At 44.9% G+C, this 24,376-nt stretch overlaps 3 protein-coding genes across 4 annotated transcripts in view; 1 reads left to right on the top strand and 2 right to left on the bottom strand.

Annotated features, from left to right (window-relative positions):
* Window positions 1-3,713: 3,713 nt before the first annotated feature.
* Window positions 3,714-10,458, bottom strand: LOC308378159 (protein adenylyltransferase SelO-like). The gene is made up of 19 exons (XM_080854997.1): window positions 10,191-10,458; window positions 9,968-10,086; window positions 9,758-9,886; window positions 9,577-9,641; window positions 9,401-9,457; window positions 9,019-9,117; window positions 8,164-8,231; window positions 7,807-7,894; window positions 7,645-7,714; window positions 7,424-7,496; window positions 7,251-7,334; window positions 7,005-7,134; window positions 6,651-6,695; window positions 6,457-6,547; window positions 6,042-6,134; window positions 5,585-5,664; window positions 4,964-5,004; window positions 4,603-4,682; window positions 3,714-3,884 (listed from the first exon to the last, which is right to left on the bottom strand). Exons 1-19 carry the CDS (start codon window positions 10,372-10,374, stop codon window positions 3,762-3,764), a joined length of 1,719 nt encoding a protein of 572 aa, XP_080711123.1. The 5' UTR covers window positions 10,375-10,458; the 3' UTR covers window positions 3,714-3,761.
* A 144-nt stretch (window positions 10,459-10,602) lies between these two features.
* pdss1 (prenyl (decaprenyl) diphosphate synthase, subunit 1) lies at window positions 10,603-16,406 on the top strand. Its single transcript, XM_080855662.1, has 11 exons — window positions 10,603-10,782; window positions 11,478-11,536; window positions 11,636-11,768; window positions 11,956-12,086; window positions 12,739-12,880; window positions 13,371-13,482; window positions 13,892-14,001; window positions 14,114-14,194; window positions 14,568-14,681; window positions 15,573-15,653; window positions 16,121-16,406. Exons 1-11 carry the CDS (start codon window positions 10,630-10,632, stop codon window positions 16,259-16,261), a joined length of 1,257 nt encoding a protein of 418 aa, XP_080711788.1. The 5' UTR covers window positions 10,603-10,629; the 3' UTR covers window positions 16,262-16,406.
* A 607-nt stretch (window positions 16,407-17,013) lies between these two features.
* abi1a (abl-interactor 1a) overlaps window positions 17,014-24,376 on the bottom strand; it is a 57,267-nt gene continuing 49,904 nt past the window's right edge. For both annotated transcript variants that reach the window (XM_080855031.1, XM_080855030.1), the window contains 4 exons: window positions 23,035-23,313; window positions 21,813-21,899; window positions 19,750-19,935; window positions 17,014-19,035 (listed from right to left, as the gene is read on the bottom strand). In XM_080855031.1, the coding sequence (XP_080711157.1) occupies window positions 18,860-19,035; window positions 19,750-19,935; window positions 21,813-21,899; window positions 23,035-23,313 (728 nt within the window). In that variant the 3' untranslated portion in view covers window positions 17,014-18,859. The remainder of the gene's footprint in view (window positions 19,036-19,749; window positions 19,936-21,812; window positions 21,900-23,034; window positions 23,314-24,376) is intronic.

The following is a 24,376-nucleotide window of genomic DNA, read 5'->3' as shown; positions in this document are numbered from 1 at the left end:
AATCATCTGACTGAAAATAAATGACTTTGGGTCGTGGCTGCATACCACCTCGATATTTGAACTTCATATTATCACTTACTAGTTCAAAGCTAGGGCATAAAACCAATATTTTTTGCAAGACTTCACCATTCTTGTTAATGGGCTAGAAATGACAAAACGATTTACTGAAATCCAGGGGCATTTAGCAAAAAATTTGCCTGAATACCAGCCCGAACCCCGCCCACAAAATAATTTGGTCGGGAAGTTCGGTCTGGCTCTGCGGTCGTTGGGGAGACATTTTTCCTGGTAGAAAACAGTACAGTCAATCAAAGTGACTGGGCGGGCTTTATACGATGATCGACAGATGATGAACAGTAACGTAATCAACCACGTCACCAAAGAGCGCTCAGTTCAAATTCGTGTTCAACAAACGTGGCTGCCGCTGGAGAGCTCATTTCTGTAGATTCTGCCATTGAGCCGGTCGGAATTCGGAATTCAGGAGATAGACACAGACAGGACAGGAGATAGACACAGACTGGAGATAAACATGCAGACAGGAGATACACACGCAGGTACATATGTGTACAGCGTGCACATTTCGAGTGGAGCGCTGGTGGCGCAGTGGTAGTGTCCACGCTCCACACCACCAAAGTCACTGGTTCAAACCTCAGCACAGGAGAGAAGGTGTAGAGGACCTGGTGGACTCAGAGGCCCTGAAGCAGGTGGTACATCAGGATGGATTGCAAAGAGAAATACATGGGGGGCCTTACTTGGCCCCCCGAAACAATCTAGTAGAAAAGCAGAAGGTTATAGACTTTTTTCAGTGGGCCAACTTGACTTTTGGGAACCCACAAACAGTGAGCTGTATGTATACACCAGTAGTGTTTTGTGTCAAGTTGGCCCACTGAAAAAAAGTCTATAACCCCCTACTTTTCTACTAGATTGTTTCAGGGAGCCAAGTAAGCCCCCCCATGTCTTTCTCTTTGCAATCCATCCTGACATCCCACCTGCCTCTCCACTTTCTCCCACCTGCCTCTCCACTTTCCTGTGCTGAGGTTTGAACCGATGACCTTGGTGGTGTGGAGTGTGGACACTACCACTGCACCACCAGCGCTCCATTCCAAAGCTGCACGCTGGACAGATATGTACATCCTGTCTGCGTGTTTCTCTCCTGTCTGTGTCTATCTCCTGTCTGTGTCTATCTCCTGTCCTGTCTGTGTCTATCTCCTGTCCTGTCTGTGTCTATCTCCTGTCTGTGTGTGTCTATCTCCTGTCTGTGTCTATCTCCTGTCCTGTCTGTGTCTATCTCCTGTCTGTCCCAAATGACGCCTATGTCCTGACATCAGCTTCATAGTCAAAATCCCACAAAGTCAATCAGGGGCTGGGGGGTTCAGTGCCTGGATTTGTAATGCAACTGGCTATATCTGTTCAGGTTCAAAGCGAAGGCTCCACCTGTGAGTGAGTGAGTGTGTGTGTGTGTGTGTCTGTTCAAGGCAGTGTTTTTTCATAATTTTCAGGTTTGTGTTACAATAATGGACTTAGCCTTGAATGAATGTTGTTGCCATAGTGGAGAGGGTCACCTTGTGTTTACCAGGAGGGGACTTTGAACCCTCAGAGACAACAGTCCCATGGATCTCTAAGCCTTAGACTTAACCCCACATCCATCCTGGTATATACTTTTGATGTACATGCCAAGCTGATCTTGAACATGTTTTAAATTGGTAAATTGTCATATTAAGATGCTTTATTGAACGTGAACTGGGTCTGAAGATGTATAAGTGACACGTCATATCTTACCACCTAGACTGGGGTTTGAAAACATGCTGACATTTGCTCATTGGGTTTTAAGACCAACACCTTATCCCCACATCCATGATATCTACTGCTACTCAGCCTGCTAATATGATTTGGAACGATCTTGGATTGAAAGTGAACTGAAAGTGAACTGAAAGTTCATCACATCTACTTTGAACCCACATGGACAGGTCACACAGCTAGTGATAGGGCTTTATTGTTGAGACGATGTGGTTCAAGTTAATTAATTATAAACAGCAATCTTTTACCAGGTGTGGGATTCGAACCCACAATGACACACGTCCATTGGAGCTTAAGTCCAATGCCTTAACCACACGACCATCCTGGTTCTGAAAGCACTTGGTGATTAACCATTTACTTTTTACCTGGAGAAGTTAAACGTTTGGACATGGAATCTGTGCAGGGTTCTACCCAACATTTTATAAATGAGGGCCCTAATCTCCGCTGTGGGATGCTGCTGTGGTCTCTCCACTTGATCTATCGACACACACACACACACACACACACACACACACACACACACACACACACACACACACACACACACACACACACACACACACACATACTCACACTCTTTTTCTACTGTGGGATGCTGATGAAGTCTCTCCACCTGATGTACTTGTAGAAACCCTCTGCCTACACCTACCCACCCCACCACACTGTCATGCATTAACTCCACTCCACTCATGAAACATCTACATACTCTCTGCTAGCCTATTTTAATTACGTAAATAATTGCCACCATGGACATATAGTTTTCTGTGTCATTTTTACCCTTGTAATAGTAAACTTGCAAGCGCTCTGCCTACCAACTTAGCTGTTCTTCAATAAAGCACTATGTGAATAAAACTGAATTTAATGGAATCATTTTAAGCAATGGGTATTTAACGCTGGAGCCTGAAGGCCAGAGATGTCCTTCATGAGGGATGAACTCCCTAAGTGTTCTTGAGTGAGTGGTCTGAGTCAGCCTTGACTAGGGTGCCCTCTGCTGGTCACATCCTGCAAGTGTTCTTGAGTGAGTGGTCTGATTCAGCCTGGACTAGGGCGCCCTCTGCTGGTCACATTCTGCAAGTGTTCTAGAGTGAGTGGTCTGAGTCAGCCTGGACTAGGGCGCCCTCTGCTGGTCACATCCTGCAAGTGTTCTTGAGTGAGTGGTCTGAGTCAGCCTGGACTAGGGCGCCCTCTGCTGGTCACATCCTGCAAGTGTTCTTGAGTGAGTGGTCTGAGTCAGCCTGGACTAGGGCGCCCTCTGCTGGTCACATTCTGCAAGTGATCATGCAGGCAATGGCATGTTTTCCGTAGCCACAGCATAGCGATCACTTTCGAAACAAAAAATGATTAAGACCTACTAAAGAGCAGTATGGGGCAGGAGATACTGAGTGGATTCGCTACCCTGTCCATCGAAAGCATCCGGGCCAGGGAATTGAACTTTTCTGAAATTGTTGATAATTTTGCTCAACGCAAGGCTCGTAGGATGCCATTCTAAACGTCATGCATGTTTTTTAATACACCTAATGGTACTTGAAATGTATTTTTTCACTTCAATGTCGTAAAAAGAATAAGTTACTTTGCGCATAGGCCTACGTGATATTGTTGGAGGAAGTTTGTTTTGTAATTGATTGCAGCAGATTCACCCCAGGGTCCCCGATGGTGAAGTTTGCACTCGGGCCCGCCACGTCATTGTTACGCCGCTGATAGGCTACGATGTTTTTGACACGTTTATTAAATTATTATTACAGAAAATTATGGGGGCATTTTTTGCCCCTCTCCTAGTCATTTTAGGGGCAAAATTATATTTCTTAGGGGCAGTTTTGCCCTTTGCCCTCGTGTATTTCCGACGCTGATGCAAATCATATCCGTGCCCCCCCCCCCCCCCCTTTTTTTTTTCTCTTTGGATCTGCATCGACCTAACCCAGTTGACGGAAATCCGTCATAGCGACGGAAAACTTTAATCCATGCCTCCGTCAGGAGGAGCAGCTGACCTTCAGCCCTTGTGCCCAGTGAGGAGGGGGGCTGGCGTAGGCTCGCTCCTCAGCCCGGTGCTGCTCTGTGTAGGGCCTGGCCAGGACCTCCTGCAGCAGCCTCACCTGAATAGGTACACAGGCAGAACAGAAACTCAGTAGAGGCTGTAGGTAGACGAAGGGTAGACTCAAAAACGATCCGCATACGGATGTCATTCTAGAATGTTGATTGGATTAAAATGGTGTTTTCAGTTCCTGCCTGGTAACTAATCTTAACCAATCAACATTGTAGAATGACATCCGTATGTGGATCGTTTTTGAGTCTACCTACAGAGGCCAGTCACTATGAAGCCTAGCGATGGAGGAGTTCAATGAAAAGCTGAAGCCAAAGCACAGTGCTCATGGTTCCAATATCGTTCTGATAGCACTGAGTGACTTGAGTAAAGATGTTTCCTTTTAAGGGGTTAAATACAAATTTAAATACGTCTTTTGGAAAGGAAATATTCCCATTTCAATAAATCAAAATGGAATGAGAACATAAATACAACTGGAGTTTTATCAGATCAATTACCATGAAAGGAAATACCATATCAAAGCCAACACTGGCAGAGAAAACCTATCCTGATATGCCAGGTTATTTTTACTCCTTAATCAAGAAACTCTCATTCCAGTCCACTTATTTCCTTCATTTTTATGGATTTGCTTTGAACTGTGCTACTCAGAAATGCATTGTGGTTTATATTATTGCATGAGGCTAGTGCAGTGTGTGCAATTGCAAAACAATACACTGTCAAAGACCTACTGCAAGAGGTATCTGACAGCAAACATATAAATGAAACATTACCTCAGAGAAGTCATCATTCTCTGCTTTCTGTATAGCAGACTCTGCCATCCAATTCCTCAAGACATACCTAGGATTGACCCCTGCAATGCACAATCCAATAAAAAAAAAGTGATCAAATCTAATCAATCAAATTTGACTTTGCTGTGAAAAAAGTTATTTCCATGAGAATCCATCACAGCTATCGCACACTGATGCTATCATGTAGCACACATTCATGGAAGGCTAGATTCCTTCATGGTAGAATGCTTAAGCAGCACTGCATGTTCTTCACTCTCGGCAGAGTTTACATCCTTCATATCCTGTCCCCGCTGCTCCAGCAGGTCTGTCCCCGCACAACAGCGTTACCGTGGTGAAGACTCACCTCTCATCCTGTGCTGGCGAGCCTCGTCCGATCGCTGTGCCCTACCAGAGAACAGCAGGAATCAGTCGAGGGGGTCAGTGGAATCTAACCTCATCTGGGGAAGCTATCATCCCTCAAGGAAGCTTGGCTCAAATGACCAGCATACGGAGAAAAAAAAAGCACTGACAGAAAAACAATAAACGACCCGAATGGGAATTTGGACTGAGATGTTATCATGTCCTGCACAGGAACAGTGGGGTATTATAAAGCGTCCAAGTGATTTTAAACACATGGCACACTCTTTGACCTCTACATGACCTCCTGAACTACCACACCTCGTCTTCATCCAGTAGGGCGCTGACCCTAACTAGGGCCATAGCCATTACACATGCCAAGCAAAAGGCTACCCTGCACACTGATGGCATCACAGCACCTCACATGTTGCTGTTAAATTTAAAAAAGCATCGTTTGAGGCACAATGTACTAACAGACTGCGTAAGAATCCTTTAAAAGAACAATTCTAGCCTCTAGAATAAAACCCCTATTTCAGGCCTGTGAGCCACGTCTTCATGTGCGCGTAGAATATAGAAGCATAAAATAAACATGTGTGCAAAAAGGTTCATAAGTGAACTGCAATGTTACCTTTGAAACCTTGGCAGGTACATCTTCACCCACTCCGGGAAGTACTCATGCATAGAGAGCTCTTGCAAAGCCCACATTGTCTGTGAAAGGAGAGAGGACACATTTAACATTCTCTCAATTGAACACATCAAAAGCACAATGGCAGCAGTGTTCTGCAAATCCATCATCTTCTGCAGCTGTTTAATGGATATACAGGAAACCCATACTTTTATTATCCCAGGTTTTTTTTTAAAACCTCTCATGCCTACATGGTATTCAAAGACAGTTCACGATGCCAAAAAAAGAACCTGTTTGCTTCCAGTTCATTGAACCAGCCCACGGAACCACCCTTAATCTCTGTAGATGTATCTTATACTTTACTTTCAAGTTCAAGTATGCAGTGCTTATGAGAGTTATTGTAGTGCAACGCCTATGACAGAGCACTTCCGTGTGATAGTCTAGGCCTGGGGGTGATTACCTCTGGGATGCTCCTGCCGTGGAGCTGCAGGGCTGAAACTTCACTGAGCTGTCTGAAGGTCATGGTGAAGTCTGCACTAGTGTCCTCCATCATCTGGAAACACACCCTGATCAGCATGAACGTGCCCTACACAAACTACTGCAACTGGACAACTCCTGCGGCACTTCGTCACAGATTATAATGAACACACATACAATCCACACATACACACAATCAACTTACTGTTCTCAAACAAATGTACAGACTTTCTACATGTGAAATGTATAAAACAGACACTCACACACAGTTAAAAGAAGGCAGCACATGGTATTCAAGACATTATATCCTACACTGACAAAAAGTTCACACACATCAGTGAGTAATTGCAAGAGAGCCAGGAGGCTGTCTGTCTTCATGGACTGGTTAAGCCACTTGCCTTTAGAAGGAAAGCTATTAGATACCCATCATCATCATCATCCTCTTCCTCTCCTTCTAGACCAAGCTTGGCTTTGAACAACTCCTGAAATCTAAACATTACATTTGCCAGGTCAGACACTAGGAGAACAAGCACACTTTTTTCTAATGACATACAGTTCAAATGTTAATCAATTAAAGTTTGAATCCAATTACCGTCTCTGGTATATTTGGGGGTAGCCTTTTAATATGTGTTTTGCCCTGCAACAAAATCAGACACAGTCAGTAGTGACTACACATGAAATCATCTCATTCATGGTTAGCAGATGCTTTGATCCAAACTCAGTTGTAGTGCAGAGAATTCCTACACTTAACAAGCATGTGTAAGTGCTTCCAAGTAATATCTGATGTATTAAGTGTCATCAGTGCTGTAAAAAGGCAAGGCGCAACAAAAACAGATTCTTTCCTTTGTACCTCGCTATGGATAAAAGCGTCAGCTGAATGACTAAATGTAATGTAATGTCAAAACACTTCATCCCACTATTCCAAGAAGAATAAGAAGGAACTCACCACGACTGCTGGTTGGGATTGAGTACAGGATACAGAGCTTCCAGAAGTTTCTCCAGATTGAAAAGGCCCACATCTGCCTGAGCTCCAATGCTGTACCGCCCCTCATCATCAGATGTGTTGGGTACAAAACCTGATCGCCATAGAAACCATAGAAAAGACGGTCATTGAAAACAATAGGAGAAATACATTGTGTCTTTGGAATGATTACCACTAACAGAGAGATGTGAGGAGCATGGCAGAACGTACTTGGGTTATAGGCCTCCATGAATCCAAATGGTCCATAATCAATGGTGATAGACAGAAGACTGAAATTGTCTGTATTTCCCACACCTTTGAAAAGATAAAACAATATGAGTGTTTTGCCTGAGAAATCATGTACAGTGTATGATTGTGTTAAACATTTATAGAAATGTACTTACCATGTGCAAATCCAACAGACATCCACTGAGCTATCAGATGAGCAGTTTCATTTACGACTGTAGAGAACCAAGCCTGTGTTAGCACAGAAGAAGTAAAAAACTAAGTGTTACCTGTCAGCTGCAGCATCTCAAGCATTTCAAAGTAATAATGTGTATCAAATCCGAATAGAAGTCAATATATAAGAAAATTATATTGTAATGTATTATATATAAGCACTTACCACATATTTGTCTGGGTCATTCGTTTTAATAGATGTAAAATGTTCTTCAATAACAAAGTCCAATACTTTTCTGTGTTAAAAAGCAAAAGGGCTGTATAAATAACATTAAGACACTGATGATTAATACTGCTTTTCCTCAGAAGATGTTACGGTAAATCAGACCTCAGGAGATCCAGTTCTCCAGACCGGGTCAGGATCTCAAGAGAACCTATACGGAACCAAGACCTGGCTAAACGCAGAACCACTGCTCCTACAAAAGGAGAACACAGAGCCTTGTGATCAAAGACAAACCACTGAGGTACCAAGCCAAACAATATTATTATTATATACTGTATATCTTATTCCAGGCTATTAGGAATTATTATATATATATCTTATTCCAGGCTATTAGGAATTATTATTATATATATCTTATTCCAGGCTATTTCATGTGATACTATAATATTATGAACCATAACAGTATCATGGAATACAATATTCTACCATGACAATGTAATTATATATGAACTTTGACCTCACCTCTCTCCTTCTGTACGCTGCCATTATAGAACGGGTCCCTCCATACAGGCTCCTCACTCACTATGAGGCTGTGAATCGATTCATCACAACCGTTACATCAAACATACACTATGACTTCCTACCAAGAATAAAAGAAGCACATTTGACTGACATTTCCGGACACCTCTTGAAACCAAGACATTTCACAGTGTTTGACTGAGTTAATGGATAATAATCATGGGCCCTGTTCTCTTCAGAACAATTTGATATCTAGACAGACAGTGTGCAACAGACACAAGCCTTCTTCTGCTAGATCACTTTCACACATCTCACGGCAGCCACTCGACACAGTAGATATTAGCCACCCACCCACCTACCCACCTGGCACCTTCACTTCCTGGCCTCTCGTGTTAGTTCACAGATTATATGACCGCTTTGGTTTCCCTCTGGATTATGAGCTAAAGCCATGTGTCTGAAATGGCTTCAGCAGAGACTGACTGGGTTCAAGTAAACCCAAGAGAAAAAGTGTGCGTAAGAAAAGATGACAAGAAGAGTGGGAAGCACTGACAGATTTGAAAGACAGAGAAGGGTCAGACCAACTACGACAACTAGGACATATCCAATGGCAGTTACCTAAAACTAAAGATGAAATAAACACAGAGTGCAATTAAAACAACAACAGAACCATACAAACAACAACAGAAACAATAGCATGTCTCTTGAAGCTCACATTTTATTTTTTTATCTAAAAGCACTCCTGTTACTCTTATTTGAATTAAAGAGATTAGGGAACACAAAACAGACAATGATGTCTTTCAGAAAAGAGTAAAAGTGTCGGTAATATCTACAACTGCTTGTCTGGAGACACCTGCTCACCTGGCCGCTCTGGAGGTGGGCACCCCCAGGTGATGCATGGCCTCACTGCACAGGAACTCTCTGACGGAGGAGCGCACCACTGCCCGCCCGTCTCCCGACCTACAGCACAGATCAGAGTGATACAATGAAATTGAGAAGCATGTCAAATTACAAAGAATATTCCACATATTACAGGGCAACTCCATGCATTCGCTGTTTCACATAAGCAGCAATGAAGGATCAGAATACAAAATGACTTGATGGTTATGCTACCTTAGGTTGTTATATTAGAATATTCCACATAAGTAGCAATGAAGGATCAGAATACATAATGACTTGATGATTATTGATCAGGTCATGCTACCTTATGTTGTTATGTTATGGCAACAGACTGTTAAATTACCGTGAATATGGCGTCTTTCCTGACCCTTTCAGTTGAAGTTCCCACACGTCACCATTTCTGCAACAGTGGTTATAAATCCAATAGTGTCAGGCTGAGGCTACTCCAGTGCTTTTTAAATATTCTGTCAAAAGGCATGATTGGCTTTATGTGGTGATGCATTGATGTTACCAACTAACCTGTTTGTGTATTCACCCAGTAAATGTGCTCTTCCGTCCCCCAGCTGACCTGCCCAGTAGCCAAACTTCAAAGGCAGTTAAAATCATTAGCCTTCATTTTTCATTAAACTTTTTCTTTCCAAAACTTTTGGCTTGTGCTTTCTACAATCTTATCGTCATCATAGTGCGTGGAGAACAATACCTGGTGCCCTCCATATCTGTGGGCAAGGGGGACTGAGCCGGGGAAGAGTTTGGCCCCACTGAAGTACAGGACAAAGTCCTCAACGAGCGAAATTGGCACATCAAGATCTAAAATACCTGCTAGCACCTCCTGGAGAGAGAAAGAGTAAGACTCGTCATACTTGCCATTAGAAAAGGCAATTTGAGAGACAGGTCTTTTTGCACTGTTTACCTTAGAGACTGCCGCTAACTTCAGAGGACTTTTCAGGGGAGTAGGGGGCGACTCTGAAAAGACACATCTTTTCACAGTACGGACGTAGTTGCCATCGACTTCATCGAGGGGGAAAGCCTCTGTGAAGTACAGTGAAGAGTTCAGCAAATTATAGTCTAAACACAATTGTATCTGAGCTTTGGACAGATACAGTGTTGCCGCGTACGCGTACAATAGTTATTACCCATCAGCTTTTTGCATGAAAGTGTAGGAATGTTGTGTCTCCTTGCACTATGACAAGATTTGCTGGTATTGAGTGAGTACATTCGCCATCCATCATTTCCACAGACGTCTGAACAGTTCAAACATAACAGAAAACAGTTAGCAAGTGTCATCAGAAATGTGACTGCAGCAATGTCTTTTTCCATTCCCCCCCTCGGCGGTGGCAATTTGCGCAGCAAGACATCTACTTTTCAGCTGATGTATAATCTGCAGTTGGTTTTATTACGGTAATATTTATTTAACTGCATTCCTCTCGCACATTTTGCTATGATATTGGGGCGAGTAGGAGCTTCCTGCTTCTTTCGTGACATCGGAGTATTCGTCACCAGAGTTGTTCCGGTTCCTGCGGAACATTGTGTAATAACCTACTGGTCGGGAATGCATGCCAGTGTGATAGGAGTATGGCGATACCGTGGAGGCTGTGTTGGAGGAGAAATGCAGGGTCTACCGGCATCAGTTTACTTGAATCATTTTGCGGGACAAAGGCAAGACCCGTGTCCATCGCCGCCTCATCGATAAGGAGAACGGACTCTTTAGGGGGCTTAGCAAATCAGGTACAGTTGGCTAACCTTTACTCATGCTCAGAGATAGCTGGCGCGCTAGTTGAGCCTGCTGTCAACCCCAAGAAGGTCATGCTGTTGGTATCCAATCTGCTTACAGCTCTGAAGTGGCCATTCAGTTCAATGTATTTGCTACCTCTAGCTACATTTGAAGATGTCCAGATGTACTCTGAAGCCATGACGTTATGATCAGTCCTGTAGTTAATGTTGCCGTCCAAGGGACGAATTTGTCGATTTTGAGGCGCATTACAATCACTCCCTGTGGTTCCCCACTACCTGGTTAGCCAGGAGTTTTAGCCCTAAGTTAGTAGTTGCTTAGCTTAGCTTATGTACTTTCAACCAACAGCAGCTACGTAGAGGTCGAGAATGCTTGTCATTGATGTGGAGTAACTTCAGACGAGCTGTCATCTTAACTGGTAGCTTGCTAGGTAACCATAAATTATCCTGCATAAATCCCTTCGAACGTTACTGCTAACCACTCTACCGGTTTGTTGAGCTACCTCTGTCCTTCAGACAGTACGCCCTAATGGTGAATTGAATTGTTTACTTACAATTCAGTTGTTATAACTTTACCTCCCTATAGTCAACATGCATTATCTGATCATGGAACTGTTTGGTTTGGCTACTTGATGATGACATTCAAAGATTCATTGATGATTGATGATGGGCGGCTTATTGGTGTTTTGCAGGAACAGACACCAGGCAGGCCTGTGATTTTAAATACAGCTACATCAAACATTCTCTCAAGGTACGACCTTTAGCAGACCTCCGCACATTTTTTACTTCGAACCATTCATTTGAAATGAAAGGCCTTTTGACACAAGTGTACCAACTACTCTTCTCGCAGGCACAGATCTCGATTCCTGTACAGCACACCAAGAGCTTGCTGCTGCAGGAGGACACACAGCGATGCCAAATTAAAAGATCCCTTCACTCTTGCTGAGAATGACTTGACAAACTTGTATGATGATATTAGAAAGGTATGGCACGTTTTTAAGCTTCAAACATATGAAAGCCATTGCAGGCCATTCATTGTTTGATTGCTGTAATCAAATTTCATCACGTTCCCGACAGCATACTTTTATATTACACTTGCAGCCAACCTACACCACAATGTTCAAGGCTTACTTGCTGACTCTGATCCACCCATTTCTCCTCATGTTGCAGGAGCTTTTTGTCTCGAAGAAAGAGCTGAAGGCCCTGTGTGATTATTATTTCGATGGCAAGGGCAAATCCTTCCGACCCATGATCGTGGTGCTAATGGCCCGGGCCTGTAACATCCATAGCAACGGAGCAGGGTAAGTCGTTATTACAGAGATTACTCTACAATGTATCTTGTGAATAAAAGTTCATGCATTTGCCAATTAAACTGCATATAATCCAAACTGGCATTGCATTGGTTTTGGTTACCGTTAGGCTATTAGACTGAATCACCGTAGTGCAGCTACCTGCGCAGTGAACCAAAAGTGCTCCACTCAACCCAACCTGTTTATTAGGAAAAAAGGGCCTTGGAGGAGAACAGCAGCCTTATCGTGAACATAGACTTAGTAGTCAGTCTGGACCAGCTGCAGAGATTGGGAGGAAGGGGTGGGGGTGGTTGGGTGGGGTTGACATTTTTAATTGTAGTTTTTATCATAATATGTTTCATCACGTGACCTTGGTGCACTTGGCGTCATGCTAGCTTCCCTCTGTGCAGATAGTGCTACACTGGGTGTCGTTTGGAAAGCGATGTAGCCTCAGTCGAATAAAAAAAACTTTCAGCCCTTTTGCTCAGTCGAGTACAGCAATTATACAGACATGATACTGCTCTGGAGAAGTAATGACAAAGTGCTAAATAAATAAGAAAAGATGGACTTGAAAACAATGTAACACTGATGTGTGGACCCAAACATCATATTCTCTCTCTAATATCAGTAATGGTAGAAATGACTGTTTTGTTCTTGCTCAAAGGGAACTTCTACCAGCGCAGCGTTCTATAGCCATGATCTCAGAGATGATCCACACTGCCAGCCTGGTTCATGATGATGTCATTGATGGGTCTGACACGCGCAGGGGAAAGACCACTATCAATGAGATGTGGGGGGAGAAAAAGGTGTGTCTTTGCTTGCCCTAAATTTAAGCTTTTCACCTCATGAGGCTCTCAAGAGGGTTTGTAGCATCCCGAGTGGCTGCTATCTAGTGATTGCTGTGTCAGCCACTCTTCAGTCAAAGCGCCAATGCGCTCCAGCTGTGAATACAGTGAATGCTTGACCTGATAAAAACAGAGTTAAAACATAAAATAAAAAAAATAAACGGGAGCGTCGCCCATTGTTGTGTGCATGTGGGAACCTAACTGTCTGGCTTTGTAGGTGTAAACATCTGGCTCAAGTAGTCGTGCAATACTAACACTGACCAGTTGCATTGTGTGAGACCGCAGCTTCGCGCTTACTGGCTATGCTGGTAATCCCTGAGGGATTGGTCCCCTAAACCCTCTGGTCATGCACGTGAGCCTCGTCACAGCTCTTTGGGTGGGTGGGTCTTCATAGTGCTGCATCAGCACTGGGTTAAGTGTGGCCTCTCATTCTTTGACCTGTTCTCTGCAGGCCATCCTGGCTGGAGATTTCATCCTCTCCGCAGCCTCTATGGCACTGGCGCGGATAGGCAACAATACCGTGGTATCGGTGCTGTCACAGGTCATTGAAGATCTGGTCAGAGGTAAGGAGAAGCGAGTAGAACAGCTCAGTTGGTGGGGGCATTTAGAACACAGAGTAATAGTGATTTAGGGAGCCGACTATAAATTAATTACATTAAATGTTTATGTTGAAGCAGGACTTTAGCGAAAATGACAAGCGAAATGAACTTGAGAAATCATAGACAGTTCACAAGGGTTGATGGATGTCATGGTCCAGGTGGTTCCTGCAAAACTGAAAGTTGACATACTAAGATGATTGGCTCCTGTGTGGCTGTTCACTTTTACAACCTTGTAAAAAGGTTGGCCATATCAGCTAAAAGTATGGTTTAATTGATGTAGAAATGATGTAATCAATGATGGTGCTTCCTGATAGTAGATCCTGGTTCCAGGTGTACTCCGTTGAACCCTTTTTTTATGACGTGTTATCCTCAGGTGAATTCATGCAGCTGGGCTCAAAGGAGAACGAGAACGAGAGATTTAAGCACTACCTCGAAAAAACCTTCAAGAAGACTGCGAGCCTGATCGCCAACAGTTGTAAAGCAGTATGTACGTTCTGTCTCATTACTGAGGTTGATGGTGAAGCTGTTGTTTTGAAAGAGAGCCACTGAGCGCATTTGCTCCTGTGTTTTTTTTCCTTTCCTCTCACTACTGCAGGTTTCGATTTTAGTCAACTCCGATCCTGAGGTGCACGAGATCGCGTTCCAATACGGAAAGAATGTGGGCATTGCATTTCAGGTGTGAGACTGATTCTGTAAACACATCTAGTTCCTGTAAACATTACAGCAGGTTTTACTGTCTGCGATAAACTTGACACAACTCTGCTCACAACATGCTAACATTGCTTTTAATGGCTAATGATATTGTTTTAAATTCAGTTAACACGCATACACAGAACAGATTGTGTTTGCCCGACGAAAGATGTAGTTCAATCTCTGTCACACACACACACACACGCACACTCACTTCCACACACAAACGCTCACACACCTTAGACTCCCTTGTATATATGTAGTATATATAATATACCCCAAACTTTGCACATACTAAATCAAGGACAAAAACGTATATCAGTATGGTCTAAATGCCCTGTCACCTCTGCCCCTCTCAGCTGGTAGATGATGTGCTGGACTTCACATCGTGTGCCAACCACCTGGGCAAGCCCTCCGCAGCGGACCTCAGGCTTGGCCTGGCCACCGGCCCCGTCTTATTCGCCTGTGAGCAGGTGAGGAGGCAGGCCACCGCCCTTCATGTTCCAGCCAATGAAATCAAGGATTTATTTGAGTAGAATTATGCAGATAAGAGCTGAAAATATTTATACTTGTTCTGCAAGCTTTCTACCGAGTAGCATAGTATGAAGTGGCCAACAGCATCGGCAGAATAAACTGAGTTCAAAGATTAGATGGCCCAGCGACCTTTACACACAGTGGAAACCCTCTGAATGTCTGGCTTTAGTCCAGGTTCCTATTTTCAGGCATGTGCTTCGTGAGAATGTCTGAATGTCCATTAGGCAGAATCCAGGCCTACGTGTTTGGAACAGTTGGCGCATCGTAAAGATGTGGTGCACCCAGCAGTGAGGTAACAAGTATGGGATGGTTATTCTGGCTTCATTGCACTGGCTACCTGTACGTTTTAGGATTCATTTTAAAATTCTTTTATTTGCGTTTAAAGCCTTAAATGGCCTTGCCCCACCATACCTCTCCGAGCTGCTAAAACCCTACACTCCTAGCCGTTCTCTTAGGTCAGCTGACCAGCTGTTTTTGGCCACACCCCGTACCAAGCAAAAACACAGAGGAGAACGTGCCTTTGCGGTAGCAGCCCCAAAATTGTGGAACTCTTTGCCACTCCATATTAGGCAAACTACATCCCTGTGTCTCTTTAAAACCTTGGTAAAAACGCACCTTTTTTATTTGGCCTTTGGACACTAGATGGCGTGTTGATGTGATGTAGAAGTGTTGGGTGGGTAATGTGTTTTACTTATTTTATACTTATTTTATCTCTTTTTCTGTGTGCAGCACTTTGGAAACCCATGTGTTTGTTTAAACTGTGCTATATAAATAAAGTGGATTGGATTGGATTGGTTAGAGTGCTCTCTCTCTCTCTGTCTCCTCTCCAGTTCCCTGAACTTCACTCCATGATTATGAGACGTTTCAGCTCCAGTGGTGATGTGGACCGCGCCTGGCAATACGTCGTCGAGGTGAGAGATGCTTTTACACCTATGACTTCATTACCTTGAACATAAGGCATTCAATCAGTATCACCTCATTTAGCCACTGAGTAACAATGCTGGGTCTTGGGCCTAGTTTATGCTTTAGGTAGATAGAAAGATGGAGTGGCCTTTACATATCCATGTCTGTTTGGCCTCCATCCTCGGAGTGGGCTCCCTTCTTGTGGTTTAGTAGTGAACAATTTCATATTCTGACGCTGATAACAGGGTAATGTCATCCGTCAGCTTTTAAAGAAGAATGAATTCTCTCATTAATCAGTGCTAGTCCCCCGAGTCACACAGAATTTCTTGTTTTGTCGTGCTTGCCCTCGTCTCACCCGTCTCATCAATGACCTTATTAGCTCGATTTACTCATCTGTATTTATACGCTTTAGTTTGACCTTGAATGACCTTTCGCACGGTGTCTCTCTCTCTCGCTCTCGCTCGTCCTCCCTCAGAGCGATGGCGTGGAGCAGACCAACTACCTCGCCCAGCGCTACTGCCAGGAGGCCATCCGGCAGATCAGCCGCCTCCAGGCCTCGCCCGAGCGTGACGCCCTCATCCGCCTCACCGAGCTGGTCCTGTCGCGAGACAAGTGAACCCCCACCCCACCGGGTGCCCCACCAACCACCACCACCAACATCTCTGAACGCTGGCCACCCTTCCAGGCAGCTATGTCTATGGAGAACCGCAAGAGGCCGTTGGGAGAAGGGAGAGGAGGAGTTAGAGGCGTGAAGGTTACATTACCAGAGGGTTCCTTCCTGAAACACTTACAAAACAAAGAAAGGTTCACAGAGAGCAAAATGAATGAGATTTATTTACACTGTTGTCAATTGTATGCTTATTGTTGTACTGTATGAGCAGATCACTACTCCCATGAACTCCTCCATTACTTATGGGAGCTAGAACCAGATCTGATTATGTCACCCGATGATGACGTCAACATATGTTGTGGACTCACTGAAGAAAGAGATGGGGGGGTAGGATCTGCGTTAGCTTGTAATCCCAAATGTGACAAGTGGGGGCATCACCATGACAAAAGCGTGAGCGTGTGTGTGTGTGTGTGGACATGTTTCTTTGTCGCCCCAATATCCATCCACACCACAACTGAACACAAACTTAAGTATAAAAGGCCAAACAAATCGTCATGGTTTAAAGAAAAAGAAAAAGAATGGACTCTAATGGAGGATGTTGTCTCATGTGTGCTTCTCCTGTGAGTGCTCAACAAACACCAGAGCCTTAAAATCCACATTGACAATACACACAAAAAATAAATCATATTTTTTAAGTTAAAACACCATCTTGTCTCTTCTGTGTACCTCAGTCATCACACATTGACGATATGTTATATAGGAGAAGGATTTATTATAAAAGACTGTACATTTAATTTCTTCAATTAACATATTATAAATACAAATTGATGGGCAGAGACACGAGCCTTGATATTTCTGCCCTTGAGAATTCAGTTGGATCACAATGAATGTTAACTAGAAACGAAGCATAAACCTGTTAAAAGTAGCAAGGCATTAGCTGCCATATCCTGACATGAAGGACTATGGCAAGCACAATTAACTCTGTAAAGCCTATGTGAGCCCAAAAGGATGACCTTCGAAGGGTTTACAAAAGAAAAAAAAAAACTATCTGAATGAACACATACATGAATTCCCAACACAATCTTTAACAGCATGGTGAAAACAATCAATGAACAATGACATTTGCTGATCAGAGGCCATGTTACAGTCTTTAGTCTTCCTTTTTTAGTAGACGTTTGATCTGAACCCTTACAGACTTTTCTATAGAAGTTGAGAACCGGTAAAGAGGCAGTGCCCTATGACTTCTACAGGTGGTAGAAGATACGAGAGGTGGAATGTCTGCTTGGGGTAGCACACAACCTGATCAGCCCATACAAATAAAAAAAAACTTCAAAACAAAAGCATGAAATCTGCAAGTCATACACTGAAAGGAGGTATCTGAGTTATGTTGGTCTCCACAGCGACTGAGATGCAAAATGGCAGTGTTTTTCCTCTGCTGATTTGAGAAATGATGAGAAGGGTAATGCGGTTGAGTCTAATTGTTTGCATTAATTACAGCACAGCATAGCCATGATTGGTACAGACAGGTAGCATCTTACACTCTTGCCTATATGAACTTTAAAGCTATATACAGATATTTAGGTGGTAGAAGTTTGTCCGTCTGGCATTTTACCCAGAATGCAATTGGGTAGGAGGGAGGGAGGGAGGGAGATCATGCTCGAGTCCAGGGTCTGTGAAACGGACATCAGAACGACAAAAAGCCTCATTAGCATATACAGTCCAAAACATCGTGGGTTTTAGGGAACACAAAATGGTCGATTCAAAATGATATAAAATATTTAAAAAATACAAATTAAGAATGTCTAAAGAAGATACAGACAATCAAAAAGTCCAAAATTGTTTGAGAGCCCAAATGACAACATTAGAATAACAAACTAAACAGAGCAGTGTAGATATATATATTTTTAAAAATGGAATTAAAAGTGGAGTTTATAATACATACCCTTTTCAACAGTTTAACCCTGTGCATGCTTCAAACACACATCAACACTTTCAACATATAAGGATGTCCAGTGACTTGTGATCAAATTAGAAGAGGGTCTCTTTTTACTGAATCATATCATTTGAGATTTCAATTCAGTTTTGGAAACGATTGTGTGAAAACCACAGTTAAGAAAAAGAGAAAAAAAAACAACAACAAAGTGATTAGGGAAAAGAAAATGAATCACCCCAAATGGCACATATTTAATTAAACTGGTGATTTGGAGTCAATGGAAACCTTCATCCTTCCAGAACATGTGTTGCGTTCTCAGGGCATCTTGATTGATCCGCTGGGTGACAGTCCACTGGCTTAGCCACTGTGAAACACAACCTAACTTACTTGGGTCCTTAGGTCTGTGAAGCTCGAGCCTCACTGGGGGTTAAGCATTACCCTCACCCACATTCTTTACACACGAATTTCCCTTGCCCCATTCACCCTTAACAACTAAATAAAATGAATAGACTTTTATTTGTTCATGTATTGGCCATTCATAGGGAACAAACATTCGATCATATCCAAATGCACTTTTTCTATACTTAGCAAGGAATAGGATGATAAGTTTTAGTTTGGTCAGCGATAGATATGACAGAAGAGTGTGTGTGTGAGTGTGTGTGTGTGTCCCTTCAGTCGGCATAGTGCATGATGGACTCCACGTAGTTCCCGGGGAACAGGCCGGTGCAGCCGTTGCTGGTTCCCTCATACCAGCCGTCGTCGTTCTTCTTGATGACGTAGATGATGGCGCCCTCCATGAACGACAGCTCGTCATCCTTGTCCCTGGCGTAGTCGTAGATGGCGACCACTGAGGGAGAACGGGAAAATTAACGAAACAGGAGGTGTGTGTGTGTGTGTGTGTGTGAGAGAGAGAGGGATAAAGAGAAATGTGCCCAATCCATACACACACATTCCACTGTTGATTCCATATTGGAATCAGGACTAAATAAAAAATATCCTTTATTATTCATGCTAAATAATGGCTCCATCTATTAATGTTTTTCCGTCAGTGATGCATAAACATCATCTTTGGACCTCTTAGCAGGCACTGATGTGTGTGTGTGTGTGTGTGTGTGTGTGTAGGTGTGTGTAGGTGTAGGTGTGTGTGTGTGTAGGTGTGTGTGTGGGTGTGTAGGTGTGTGTGTGGGTGTGTAGGTGTGTGTGTGTGTGTGCGTGTGTGTGCGTGTGTGTGTGTGTGGGTGTGTAGGTGTGTGTGTGGGTGTGTAGGTGTGTAGGTGTGTGTGTAGGTGTGTGTGTGGGTGTGTAGGTGTGTGTGTGGGTGTGTAGGTGTGTGTGTGGGTGTGTAGGTGTGTGTGTGGGTGTGTAGGTGTGTGTGTGGGTGTGTAGGTGTGTGTGTGGGTGTGTAGGTGTGTGTGTGGGTGTGTAGGTGTGTGTGTGTGTGTGTGTGTGTGTGTGTGTGTGTGGGTGTGTAGGTGTGTGTGTGTGTGTGTGTGTGTGTGTGTGTGTGTGTGTGTGTGTGTGTGTGTGTGTGTGTGTGTGTGTGTGTGTGTGTAAATCTCACCTTTCTCCATGTAAGTATTGGGGGCCCAGTTGGGGTCTGAGTCGGCGTACGGGTCGTTGTAGTGCACCACGGCCGCCTCCTCGTCCTCGTAGTCCACTGGGGGGGGCGGAGGGGGGGGCGACAGGTCATCCAGCATGGGGATGTCATCCGGGGGAGGGGGCGGAGGAGGCGTGGGGGTGTCGGCAACTGCGACGCCACAGAGAGAACAACGGTGAGAGGTATCACTGATAACACACACACACACACACACACACACACACACACAGGACACAAGGCTAATGCATGCAGCCCTTGCCTTATGGAATAATGGAGTGGACCATGCAGGGAACCACTTGGGTTAGTTAGTGTGCCCTGATTCTCGGAGAAAACCATGCGGGTTAATATGTATCGGCGCTTTGATGGCGAGAACCAAGTGGGTTAGTGTGTGATGACTTCCATTCCATTCTCTCTTCTCTTTAGTGCCACATATCCTACTAGATTTCTTATTAACATTAACAGAAATCACATGATGGAATCTGAACAACTTTGTTTTTTTGATTGCCCTTTAACTGGGCTCCTCTTGAACGAGCTCTTGTCACCTTAAGTGCTCTGATAATCCCTTGGCCGTCATGTCTCTATGCTGAGCCACTAGAGGGCAGCAGAGCTAAGGCTGCCTCACACCCCAAATCGACAGCATCTTATTCTATGGATTGGAGCACATTCAGACATACTCGTTCTAGTCTCAACCCAACACCATATATAGCCTAGGTCTGTTGACTCCCTGTAGGTGGCGTTTCTCTCTCTTTAGAGGTCCTGAATGCTTGCCAGGCTCCTTACATCCTTTTCTGTGAAGACTACACGTTCTAAAGTGACAGGCATCCCCTGAACCCAACAGAGGATGGCAGTCTGAATTTTCATCCAGTTTTCATCCAGCCTCAGTTTTTGTCCCTATACGCACGGCTTATTAAGCATGAGCTAATCAAACTATTCACCTACATAATTGCCTGAAAGCCCGTGCACTTGTGCCTTCTATTCTTGAGGTAGTCTGGTGTTTCTTGCTATAATAGATCTGGGTGTGCAAAACAGATATGTATGTAAAGATTTTAGATGATGGATAAATAGACTGGATGGGTGGATAATGCCCCATTCTGTATTGCCAAGGCCTTTTGTGTTCATTTCTACATGTATTCAAAACATCTAATCTCCTGAACAAACAACAATAAGAGCCTTTCAATTGCAGCCGGTACATAATATGTGTGAAATCTCGCTCGAGGCAGAATAGAGGCAGAGTAAGCTTCTTTCAGCGTTACATAAATGTACGTGCACACTATTTATCAAAATGAAAGGTGGTTTTGTCACTTGATGATTCAGTAATGTTGCAGTGTGTGTGTGTGGGGGTGTGTGTGTGTGTGTGTGTGTGTGGGTGTGTGTGTGTGTGTGAGTGAAAGAGAGAGAGGAAAGTGCAGCAGTCTCAGAGTCTCTTCCTTGTTCTGGATTACTGCGACCCCTCGCTTGCTAAGTGGGTCAGCGTGGAGTGCAAGGCAATAGGCATCCATCATACAACTACAGAACACACTTCCACACACACACACATGGGCACTAAAGGGAGAAAGAGTCACACACACACACACACACACACACACACACACCCACGTGTGCACTAAAGGGAGAGAGAGCCACACACACACACACACACACACACACACACACACACCCACGTGTGCACTAAAGGGAGAGAGAGCCACACACACACACACACACACACACACACACACACAACCACGTGTGCACTAAAGGGAGAGAGCTACACACACACACACACACACACACACACACACACACACACCACACACACACCACGTGTGCACTAAAGGGAGAGGGAGCTAAATTAGATGAAGTGTGCTACCGCTATGGCCCATACACTGAGACGACAAGATGAACAGCATGCAGCATGCAACACACACACACACACACACACACACACACACACACACACACACACACACACACATGCTGAGGGTAGAGGTAGCCATGTTAGGGTTTTTTCTGGGTGGGGTATAGACAGTCTAGCTGCTGGCACTTACTGTTCTCCTGCATTCTGGCCACAAAGCCAGTCAGAGGGATCTGTGGAGTCAGCTGGGGCATGGGAGGAGGAGGGGGGGCCACAGACACTGTACCACGCACACGCACACGCACACGCGCACGCGCACACACACACACACACACACACACACACACACACACACACACACACACACACACACACACACACACACACACACACACATATATATACACACACACATACACGCACACAAACACCACAAGCGCGCACACACGGGAAGGCGAAAGGGACCAAGGTGTAGAAATAAGAGAGACAGAGAAAGAAACAGAAGCAGATCATCAGGTACATAGCAGAAGAGAAACCCCATGAGACAAGCATAGAGAAAAAGCCTCCTCCCCTCCCCTCCCCTCCCCTCCCCTCTGAGCTGTGCCTGCTGCTAGACGTTTCCGAAGGGCTTTGCTGTCAAGCTGCAGCCAGCAATAGAGTCTGCTGGACATCACATTCGACCTTTACAGTCGTTCAGGTCTACATCGTGCTGTACTGACATTCCTCCCTGTGCTGCACTGAAATCACCTGCTGCAGTGACCTTTTAAAGGCTCAGGAGCAAACCTGCTGGCATAAGGACAGCCATTACTGAGGAACATCTGCGAGCATCTGATGGTGCTGATGTGAAAGTGAGAGGTGGCAAAGTGGCGCCACACACAAATACACAAATACACACACACACCCCAACCCTGTCGGTCTCTGCCTAATCTCTTTTTTTTTCAAGGTGTGCAGTGAGCATCTCAATTGCTCATTGGGGTTGACAGACTTGATTAAGACACGGGAATCTGCGGAACATGGCGCTTTGAGTGGAGTGTACCTGTGTGTGTGTGTGTGTGTGTGTGTGTGTGTGTGTGTGTGTGTTCATGAGGTTGTATCTAGGCAGGGACGATTCCTACAGGCTGCCTTCCCCGAGCCAGGGTTTGTCAAGTTGCCATAGCGATTGAATCCCATCTGAAATGGCTGAGGAGACACCACTCAAGCTCTGACCTATGACCCCCAAAGAAACGTTCCTGTCACACCTGTGCCAGTCTGGTCGACTGACTCAGAGTGTGTGCTAGCTTCGGTGTGGTGAATCTGCAGGACTTAACCAGTGAAGTGCAGACTGACCAGTGAAAAGCACCTGTAACGTCTTCAGTAAACAACCCCCAACCCCCCCAGTAGGGGGCGAAGGGTAGGGAGCAGTGTGGGGCTCTTACTTGAGTTGGGGGGGTAGGCATTGGTGCCGCCATTGAGCTGGGGCTGATGCTGCTGTTGCTGCTGTAGTTGTTGTTGTTGTTGTTGCTGCATCTGCAGTTGCTGTTGTTGTTGTTGGTGTTGCTGATGCTGCTGCTGCAGGGAGAACTGGGAGGTGACGGAGGGGGCGCGGCGATAAGTGCCCGTGGCCGAAGCCATGGACATGGAGGACATGGAGGAGGCGGTGTTGGAGTTGTGCCGTGACATCTGCCGCGATATCGTGCCGAACTGGGACACAGCGACTGCAAGAAACAAGCACCAGAAAAAAGGACAGAGAGAGAGAGAGACAGCGAGAATGAGAAACAGACAGAGACAGAGGTAGAGACAGAGAGAGAGGTAGAGAGAGAGAGAGACAGAGAGAGAGAGAAGCCCAAAAACAGATGAGAAACCAAGACTGAGAGTAGTGAAGACTTTTAAGACTCAGTGATTAAAATAGGCCTAACAAGACTTCTTCCACCATCCATTTCAGCTCAGAAACAAATCAGACATCACCAAATCAGAGATTAGGAAGAGAGAGGGAGGTAGGCAAGTTTGTGGGGCAGAGGAGAGGAGGGCATGATCGTGGGGCAGAGGAGAGGAGGGCATGATCGTGGGGCAGAGGAGAGAGGGAGGAGGGCATGATTGTGGGGTAGAGGAGAGGAGGGCATGATCGTGGGGCAGAGGAGAGAGGGAGGAGGGCATGATCGTGGGGCAGAGGAGAGGAGGGCATGATCGTGGGGCAGAGGAGAGAGGGAGGAGGGCATTATCGTGGAGTAGAGGAGAGAGGGAGGAGGGCATGATCGTGGGGTAGAGGAGAGAGGGAGGAGGGCATGATCGTGGGGTAGAGGAGAGAGGGAGGAGGGCATTATCGTGGAGTAGAGGAGAGCCCAACAGCAGCAGTGTGAGCATACAAACCACCTGCAGTCTCACCCTAAACAGGAAACCTCAGGAAACGGCACATACTGTATAAATGATGAGAACCCTCCTTTGATTGGGTTGAATTGAAGAATCAGTCTGAGTTAGCATTTGCAACAAGGGAAAGACAGGACAACAGAAAAAAAGAGAATAACAGAGATAAAAGAGCTTGCAGGGATGGCAGTTTACTGGGTTTCTGTTCCGTTTGCTCTCAACGCTGACAAGAACAGGCAGCTCTGAAGTCTTTGGCTAGCGCGCGTCCGAAGTCTTTGGCTAGCACGCGTCTGAAGTCTTGGCTAGCGCGCGTCTGAAATCTTGGCTAGCGCACGTCTGAAATCTTGGCTAGCGCGCGTCTGAAGTCTTGGCTAGGAGTCGCGTACGTCTGTGGGGTGAATGGGGGCATCGCTCTGA

Source organism: Sprattus sprattus (genome assembly GCF_963457725.1).
Source record: "Sprattus sprattus genome assembly, chromosome: 17".
Lineage (NCBI taxonomy): Eukaryota > Metazoa > Chordata > Actinopteri > Clupeiformes > Clupeidae > Sprattus > Sprattus sprattus.
Note: the sequence above shows the minus strand (reverse complement) of the source record. Positions and strands in the feature narration are given on the sequence as shown.